This window comes from Mya arenaria, chromosome 14 (genome assembly GCF_026914265.1).
Source record: "Mya arenaria isolate MELC-2E11 chromosome 14, ASM2691426v1".
NCBI lineage: Eukaryota > Metazoa > Mollusca > Bivalvia > Myida > Myidae > Mya > Mya arenaria.
Genome location: NC_069135.1, coordinates 36,973,866 through 36,984,306, shown reverse-complemented (window position 1 = coordinate 36,984,306; position 10,441 = coordinate 36,973,866). Strand labels below are relative to the sequence as shown.

Below are 10,441 nucleotides of genomic sequence, written 5' to 3'. Positions count from 1 at the left end.
TTAATTTACAAAAATAAGTAGCAACATTATGTCAATTTGACACTAAGATCATTTCAATATAAAACTAAGACTGACTTTAAATCATTACTGAAAAGAGCCCCTGATTTCTAACAGTATTATATAATTAATGCGAATATATCTATTACATAAAAAAATCACATTAAAATGAAAATTATCAAATTATATTTCGAATGAAATATTATCGTAATAATCAAATTAACGTTGTTCCGCTAAACAATCACGTTTACTGCGACGACGTCATGACGTCAAGCAAACACTAGGACAAACATTTTACCTAGAGCAAAATGGAGGAGGCGATGAAAAATGAAAACGTCGAGTTTCGAAAGAACTTAGCCCTGATGCGACAGACTGGCATGTTCTGTGATGCTACTATATGCATTCCTGGCGAGACAAAAACATTGCCGGTTCATCGAGCAATAATGTCCAGCTGTTCCGAATATTTCAGGTCGCTGTTCACGAACGGTCTTCAGGAGACGCTACAAAATGAGGTATCAATTCATGACATTTCAGTTAAAATGATGGAGTTACTAATAGACTACGCGTATACAAAAGAAGTGTTGATCACGCCTGACAATGCAGTGGAGCTTTTTGCAGCAGCAGACAGATTCAACGTCCTTGGTTTACTTCAAGACTGCATTGACTTCTTTGCCACAGAAATAGCAATGGAAAACTGCATTGGCTTTCTACGGTTTGCAAGACACTACAACAACAAACAGTTAAAAGATATTTGCTGGGTGTTCATCACGTCACATTTCACTATGATTTCTGAAAGTAGCGAAGAATTTGTGCAGCTGACTGCAGACGAACTTCTGGAAATTATCAAAGACGACAAGCTTAGTGTCCGATCAGAAGATGACGTCTTCAATGCAGTGATACGTTGGATAGAGTTTGCACCACGGGAACGCAAAGAAACATGTTCACATCTGCTTAGTGGCGTAAGATTTCCGTTCATTACAGAAACATGCTTCCGAGACAAAATTTTAAAGAGACGTGATCTCAAGAGAACAGGTCCTTGCTGGGAGAGAATTAACCAATCATACCAGCTTGTCAAGAAATTTAGGTCCAGCAAAGACCCCATGGTGAAATCCCAAACCGCTTCCTTAGCCAAATGGATCAAACCGCGGATACCAAGCCACATCATCTTTGTTATAGGCGGCTGGGCAAAAGAGGGCGTGACCTATTCGGTGGAAACATACGACAAGGTGATGGATATTATATGATCGTTCACATTACAGTAAAACTCGCTAAGTCGAAGTCGTTAGGACCTCGGAAATAAACTTTGAAATAACGAAAAATCGATATATTTTATCCAAAAAACTAAAATGAACACAAAATATTTGAAGTTCGATATAACCGGAACATCGAGATAACAAAGTTCGACATAGCGAGTTTTGACTGCATATAATTTGCATTTAATAATTTAATACGAGTTGATCTTGTGTACCTTACTTATGATCTAATAGACATATACTCTTTTTAGTAGACCACCAATTACCGTTGGTCGATAAACAGACAGTAGTTTAGATGACTTTTTTATATTAATATAACTCTTCAAACGATAATGAAGGTGCATTTCCCTTACGTGATACAAGCATGTAACATGACATAAATCGATTCAATTTTAAACATATTTCATTTTTGAAAGAAATGTACAAAGTATTCAACGCCGTATATATAATATTAAAATATAGGATTGGACTGAAAGATGGAAAACAACATGTAAGAGTCCTTTTCCACTAGTTAAATAATTACAGTAGTTAAGCAATTCATGGCGTTTCGGTTAACATTAAATTGTAATTGAAAAAGTATCAAAACAAATAAATAAATAAATAAAATATTTTTCGTACAAATAAATTGTTTGAGAAGATAATTTAAGAAGAGTGGATTGAAAGGGCGAACTAGAACCTGTTTCTTTTCTGTATAAAGGTTTGAACGTATCCTGCCATATCAATTTTATTTCTTTATTACAACCACAAAACTCATATTTTAAACGCAAGGTGACGGACAAGTGGTACGAAATTCAGACGTGCGAGATGCCACAGCCCCGCGCCTACCACGGCACGGTGACGATCGAGGACAAGGTGTTCGTCGTCGGTGGATTCAACGGCACCCACTACCTCAACAGTGTCGCCAGCTTTGATGTGTCGAAAAGAAAGTGGGAAGAAAAGGCCCCAATGTATATGTCGAGGTATTTACCACAGTGGCTTGATGACAAAGGCTCATTAAAGTCACAATAAATAATTTCAACTAGCCAAAATTATATTTTATACATACTTGAACATGTATATTATCGATATAATACATTGCCATAAACATAAAATGAGATTTGACAAAATTCAAAAATAACCTACATTGTAATATGAAACATTACAGTATAGGGTATTTTTTTATTTTTTTTTTCAAATCTCATTTTATGTTTATGGCAATGTATTATATTGATGATATACATGTTCAAGTATGTATAAAATATTATTTTGGCTAGTTGAAATTATTTATTTTGACTTTAATCACTTTGTCATCAAGCCACTGTGGTATTTACAACAATAACGTATGTAGAATTAATGTTTTACACAACGCACTCTGGCCGTAAACCAGTTTGCGGACCCCTGCTGATGGTAACGGCCTCAAAAAGCGGGTATATCTCTATTAATATATAATATATATTGAAAACGAATTTGGAGGGCGTATATTCAGATTTTGTATGTCTTGTTGGATCTCGCAGGGTTCATATATGACTGGGAATACAATTCTTGTAATAAATTGTTGTGGTTACATTAAGACATTATAATTTTAGTTGCATGTCCTTTGGATATTTTGTTCATTTCATTGTTGAAATATACATTTTTAATTGCACACTTTATGTAACAATTCTCATATGTAATCTTTATCAAACATCGTATTTCTTTATACATATGATAATTATAAGTACAGTGTAGTCCAATTGAACATCGTCGCTTTGCAATATAGACTGCATTAAATGAAATCAAAATCAAAGTCGTTTCCCTGAATTGTAATTCAATGGTAAATGTCAAGAACTAACGTTTCCAGGTGTTACGTGAGCGCTGTTGAGATTGACGGCATGTTGTTCGTATGCGGCGGCTACGACGGCCGGCAGCGACACAACTCCACTGAGCGCTACGACCGAAGCCGCAACCAGTGGACGCTTGTCAAGCCAATGTACCACCAGCGCAGCGACGCCGGCGCGGCCAGTCTCAGAGGTAAACTCAACATTCGCCGTCTCAGAGGTTAAACACAGTTACTAGGTATTTGGACTGCATTTTTGGCCAGTCGAGCTACCTGATTCGAGCGATTGGTCCCTAGGGTGACCTCTTGGACTGAGAATCATAAAAAAATGTGTTTTAGTACTCTATGTTACACATAATAAACAAAAAATCCAACTTTTAGCCGTATATTTGTACAAATTTGAAAATATTTAATATGAAAAAATTAACGACCAAAGTTGGATTATTTGTTTATTATGTGTAAAATTGTGTATCATAGTGTACTAGAACACATATTTTTTATCATTCTCATTCCAAGAGATTACCCTAGGGATCAAATCGCTCAAATCAGGTAGCTCGACTGGCCAAAAATGCTGTCCAAATATCAAGTAACTGTGAGGATAAGGGGGTTAGTGTGTTATAGAGGTATCGAAGTGGCATTTTTTCCATCAAGTGGTCGTGGTTTTGAGACCCACCGGTACATGTTCAATTTGCCTACCAAATCAAAATCGGAGTTAAGAGTGATTTGTATGTCCTTATAGCTGTCTTCATTGCTTAAGATGTGTACTTCATTTAACATTTGATTCCAGTGCATTTCCGTTGTTGAACCCTTTGTGCCGTTGTCGTAGTTTCCTTTCTGCTTGAAATGTTTGATAACCGGGAAAAACTCGAAGAGTGCAGACGCATTAACCATTTATAGTTGTCTCATGCAAGGATAACCAACGAAGTACTTTACACAGATTGGCCGTTTTGAAAACATTTAAATATCTTTTGTCTAGGAAATGAGCCAATATTTCGTAAATATCTGGAAACCATGCAGTGATATATTAATGCTGACAAAAGATCAGATCGCAGTAATTCATATTTACGTTCGAAAATGCATGTTTTATGGCTAAAATGGTTTTAGAGAAATCAGTTTTCGGCAATGTTCCAACAAGTCAAAATCTGTGAGAGTGCTGTTAACCAGTCAAAATCTATGAGGGTGCAGTTAACCAGTCAAACGCTGTGAGAGTGCAGTTAATCGAAGATGAATACATTTTTTTTTGTTCACATATAGGTAAGCTGTATGTGGCAGGCGGGTTTGACGGGACTTCCTGCCTCTTCTCGGCAGAACAGTACGACCCGGTGGCGGACCAGTGGACGGTCCTGGCGCCCATGTCAACGCGCAGGAGCGGCGTCAGCCTCGTGACCACGGAGGGACGTGTGTACGCCGTTGGTGGGTATGATGGGCAGCGCCGCCTCGAAACTGGTAAGTCTACTTTTACTGGTAGTGTGTCAATCCATATAAATTGTGATATTTTAATTTATATATATTTGACCGCGTTAGCTCCAATAGCTATATTTTTACCAGTGTCCTGTTCGCGATATAACATTTTCATTGACAAAAAGATATATATTCACTGGCAAATCTCTATAAACCACCGGAAAGAATTATGCACCATTGTAGAAGAAATAGATTGTAGACTTATATTAGCATACACTTTCCAAGGGGATGACCCTCATATTAAGTTTATAGCGTATTTCTTAATTCCTGAGTCACTCAGTGCATCCCCTTTACTGTCATGTTTTGGATCCGCTTATGAGATGTACATTATCTTACCAAAAGTTACACATGTTAACCAATACTTTCCGCCAAATTTTCTGAAACCCCATGTGTATAACGCATTTTATGATATAATGACGTAATTTTATATGTACACGTATCATTTATTATTTTAAACCTTTGTGCGCACATAGTTGAGTATTTCGACCTGCCCCGGCGCCACTGGTATGAGTCCACGAGCATGCTACTGGGCCGCAGTAACTTTTCCTGTGTCGTCATGGACGGGCTCATCTACGCCATGGGCGGATACGACGGTAAACTTACACTCTAAACCCTATACACCTTTCTAATCACGAATAGTTAAATAAAAATGTTTTCTTTTTAATGTCTTAGACTACCTTTGTTTATGTATAGGGGCGGATTTAGCAGAAAGGACGAAATCTAAATTGTTTACTACATAAAATGCAGTTTGTATTTATAAAATAAACTACCTTGTTCTTTTAAAACGATGATTTTCGAGAAATCAATTAAAATGAAGTACATGTATTAGTATATCAAATGTTGGTGTCATCAAAGGTGAAAAAACGTCCCCGGAAACAGAGTGCTACCACCCGGAAGACAAGCGATGGGACGCGCTGAACGACATGAACATCGGCCGTAGTGCCGTCAGCGCATGCGCAGTTACTGACATATACAACGCGCGGGATTTCAGCTTCCATGGCAACGAGACGATGATCACGTGCTCGGGTGAGGGTCTTACGCCAGCAACGACGGCGTTCGAGAACGCGGAGTATTCCCGGATACTGACGAGGTGGCGGCGCTCACCCTTGGGCGAATCCAGAAGCGACATGGATCTAGCAGGCGCCTTGTGAGCTTAGTCGGCTTTGACGTTGACCTAACTTCTTTGACCGACGGATCTACGAACATCAAGAGCATTCAATACAAATTGTACATAAGATCTGCCATCATTAACATCACCAGAGAAAATGAGAATGGTATGTTATGTGTTATGTGTCCCCAATACATAACTCAGTGTGTGTATACCACGTGATAAATTACGTCACAAATGCTACTTCGAGAGGCGACATTTCGCTTCGAATGATGACTTTAAACAAAGATAACTTTTCTTTTTCTTCACCATTTTAATGAAACAAAGCGCAGTCTATGCCGCTTAAAGAGCATCGCCTTCGTTTAATTACCGGTGTGTGATTAGGTGATTAGTTTCCTCAAACACTTCTACAAACCTGTTTCCATAATAATGTTTTGACAGCGTTACATCAGGCGGCGGTTTTTGGAAACTAAACTCTTAATCAAACTCTTGTAAAAAAACTGAAGGCAAGAGCAATATATGCGGCGTAGACGTGCCATGTTTTATTTAATATGATGAATAAATAGTAAAGTTATCTTTGTTAAAAGTCTTCATTTGAAACAAAATATTGCCTTCCTACGTAGCATTTATGACATAATTTTATCATATGGTAAACACACACTCTAACTATGAACATTTTTATCCTAGCAAACTCGCATTACTTTCGGCATCACCTCGGGAAGGATATAAATAATTATTAAAAGGAATATGTCAAAACTATTCATAAAACGAGACCCCATTCAGATTCATTTGCATATAAAAGGAACAAAATATGTTAAACGAGAGAGCAGAAATACAGATTGCAATACTCTCAGCTACCATCGAGCCCTTTCATCAAATAGTAGTATTGTACTGGTGAAAATCTTTCTCAGGTACGAACATTCTTTATGATACAGACTCAAAGTACCGAAAACATTATGTTCAATAATTCCAAAAAATACTATAAAGTAAGATTATCTGCACATCGGATCCCATCATTTGCATATTCGAAATCAGCAGGCATTACAAATACTCATCAAATCACGCAAGACATACAATGGTTGGGTACTGGCATCACCAGGAAACAAAAAAATCCATAAAAAATACCCAGCTTAATTGTGAATCGCCTATGTTAACGAAACCACATTTATAGTGGAATAGTATCTTATAAATAAGCTATCTCAGGCCCGAATATCACAAAAATGATTAGGTTTAATCTCAATCTCGACTCAATTTACCTCAAAACTCAAAGTATGAGTCGAAATATTGCATGTTTTTATATTTTTTGAAAACGTATTTTCTCATAAAATGTGTTGATAAAAGGATGTTGTCAATATTTCAAAGAAAAATGATTTTAAAGCCAAAAAATACCTTAGTTATTGTTAAAAAAGCAATGAATTGTACTCAAATATTTTTTTGGACTTTTGAATATTTTCCCTTGGAATCTTGATATAAGGCTTTAATCAACATATTCTTTTATAGAATGCGCTTTAAAAGATGTGAAAACATATATCTTTATATATTTTTTTCGAGTTTATAAGGTAAACTGAGTTGTGACTGAGATTGAGATTTTAATTAAATATTTTCGAGCTATTGTGACCTGGGGCGATATTCATAAAACCTCTAAAGTCATTTTCCTAACTAATGCATTTCTCTTTTTATATCATATAACAAGTTAATAACATTTGAAATACTTTCATTTCAATACATGTATCAACAATATATTTTTTAAAAACAACAACACTGATACTTTTCTTTGACTATAACAAAACTAGAAAATCAACTTAAGTTAAAAATTTAAGAAGTTTTATGAATACCGCCCCGATTTTATGAATACAGCCCCAGAAATTGTGCTGAATCCCTTGATAAGCAACGTCTTGGATAAAAATACGTGATATTTGTACACACATGAATAATCATGATTATTCAATTGTTATGATATAAACTGAGATGTATATATTATTGAATAAATATTTGATGAATGTTTGTGTAATAAAATACCAATTCGTTTCAAATCAGTTGTTTGAAGTCAGCCGAACAAACGGTTTTTTTAATGTATTAATAGAATACTGAGAAACACGACATATTTATCTTCGAATATCGAATTAAACAGTTGTCGCATTCGTATATCAGTGTGTGTATACCACGTGATAAATTACGTCATATATGCTACGTCGGAAGGCAACAGTTTGCTTAAAATGAAGACTTGAAACAAAGATAACTTTTCTTTTACTGCACCATTTTAAAGGAAACAAAGGGCAGTCTATGCCGCTGAAAGAGCCCCGCCTTCGTTTTATTACCGAAGTTTGATTAGGTGATTAGTTTCCGTGTGTTTCCGGTACGGATTGAAAAATCCGACCCAAGGGCAAGCATGTAAGCCGGAAACGAGGCTTGCCGAGTTGACGGCCACGCAGCGTGCCCGAGCGTCGAATTTTCTGTCCGGACCGGAAAACATGATTGAAATTCTTTCTTGCATATCTAAAATTATCAATTTTCGGAAAAATTGACCTAGAAAATGCACTTTTGTACTTTTCACCAAAAAGCATGAGCGACGTTGTTTTCTGACGTCATAAAGCACAGTAATTCTAAATCACTATTGACGTCAAAAAGCTCCTCTAAAAATTGCGTTTATACGATTATTTATTTTCAGTTTTAATTAAAAGTATTGCATACTTTAATATTTGATTGCGCATTTTTGAAATGGAACAATATACTTTTTATAAAACATACATACCTATTTCCAAACTGACGTCAAAAATGAGACTATTACACAAATTATTCCAAAGCAAAAATAGTCAGTTTAACATAATCCTGTTGTAGAGGACTTAACATGTTTAGAGAATTTCTCGTAAAGTTTAAGCACAATATTTAGTTTTTTGTTTCATGTAACCATCCTATTTAATTATCAATTATTGAATGAAATAAAAACTGTTCATCTTCATTATCATACAAATTATTCCGTTTTCAAATCCTGCTATTAGGAACTTAAATTTGTTTCGAGAAATTTTCACCAGGTGATCAAACTATCTTCAATATTCTGCATTGTCATGAGCAGCGGCGTTCCTTGCGTTACACAAAAACTCGAGCGTGTACTACTGAAAATATAACTGAACCCCCTCCCCAACGTACTAATTGCGAAATTCGATGTAAAAACCCAACCCTTACCCGGGTACGGCACAATGGTACCCATAAAGGTAGCATGTAAAGCAAGTGTTACAGTTCAGTGTACAAGACGTAATGGTGAAAATAGGCCTGAATGTTTCATCTTTGTTAGAATTATACATGTGATTTGTGTAAAATATTAGCGTTTTTAAAGCACAAAAAGCCATGAAATATACGCCAAATTGCACCGTCAAAAACAAATTCACGGGGGAGGACGGAACAATCTGGTTGCGAGTACATGCTAGGTATCTCTAGGTAAACCCCTGATGAGAGTATAAAGGAAACACAAATCTCAGTAATGCACGTAGGCATGTGACATTGAAATACTGGCGGCGTGGATTCAAAATAGTATCTGCCTTTATACGTGGAGAATGTGAACAAACACTTTACCTAGTCTAATTGGTTTCGGTTCCAAGGTCGCTCTGATAAGTAGAATGTAAAAATGCATTCACATTCTTTACTGATGGGTTGTTCAAACTACCAAAAGCGAAACGCGAAAACGAAAGTAACACTTTTGTCTCGTACGACTTTTTGCACCCCAAATGGGCCAAGTGGCGGGGCGAAAATGTTTTTATAAAGTACCGTAACTTGGCGCATCTTAACCCCTCCACTTGGCGCATTTTGCCTCAACACTCGGGCATTTTCGCCCCCCCCCCCCCCCCCCCCCGCCGCGAGAAGGCAAAAACATGGCAGAAATCAGCCGTCATAACAAATTCGTTAAATGTATCATTGAATAAGAAGGTCAAGCTTAATACCCGTTTAATACGTGATGTAAGTCTCATTCATATGGGTGGGGGTGGATCGAGATAACCGACATGGATGCACGTGCAGAAGCAACTTGTACATGTATAACATGGTAAACTTATTCGTATTCCTCCCAGGTATTTTGATTTGCGTCTTTAAGACGAATTATTCCCCAAAATTATTCGAAGTGCAATAATGCCTTTAACGTCAAAGGAATGAAAACAGCATTAACGACAACACTCTTCATTTTGAGACAACCAATGCATCAATTTCATTTGTACAGATAGCCGAAACAGTTTGTCAATAGCCTGAAAATGCAAATTGATTTAGACTGAGTGAATGCTAAACAAGGATTCAACCAGGCAAATTTGGACGTCAAATTTTGTCATGGGTAACTAAATGAATTGATGGAACTGAAAATAGCAATCGTAAATTCTGAAGGCAATTTAAAGAAGAATAATCATGACAAATGACCGTGTTTTTGGAAAATATCCTAAGACATTGACGTTGTGCAACGTTCTGGGCGGTTCTCATAATAAACACATGTCGCAAAAAGCTGGGGATCTCAGACTCTGTTACCGATCTTCAAAACTTCGGCAAAAAACATGTTTTTCTGTCGCAAACCAATTTGTTTGTGTCTTTGCCAACATATGAGAGTCCCTTTTCTATAACACTGTCATTGAACACCAAACTGTACAACATGTTTTATTGGACCGAATGCAAGCATTGAAAATCGTTTGTCGAGGACACTAAAGCTATCTTCATTCTTCGAAATAAACGAGCTAAAATGTTGCTTTATGTAATGTGATCAGACACACATAGACAATAAGGCCGCAATGGATTTTAATAATGGACCGCTTACCTGACCGGAGAGAGTAACTTCTGGGCCTTATTGACAATATG

At 36.7% G+C, this 10,441-nt stretch overlaps 1 protein-coding gene across 1 annotated transcript; it reads left to right on the top strand.

Annotated features, from left to right (window-relative positions):
• Positions 1-305: 305 nt before the first annotated feature.
• Positions 306-5,657, top strand: LOC128216070 (kelch-like protein 10). The gene is made up of 6 exons (XM_052922661.1): positions 306-1,223; positions 2,019-2,209; positions 3,070-3,239; positions 4,300-4,491; positions 4,980-5,099; positions 5,362-5,657. Exons 1-6 carry the CDS (start codon positions 306-308, stop codon positions 5,655-5,657), a joined length of 1,887 nt encoding a protein of 628 aa, XP_052778621.1.
• The last annotated feature ends 4,784 nt before the right edge of the window (positions 5,658-10,441 follow it).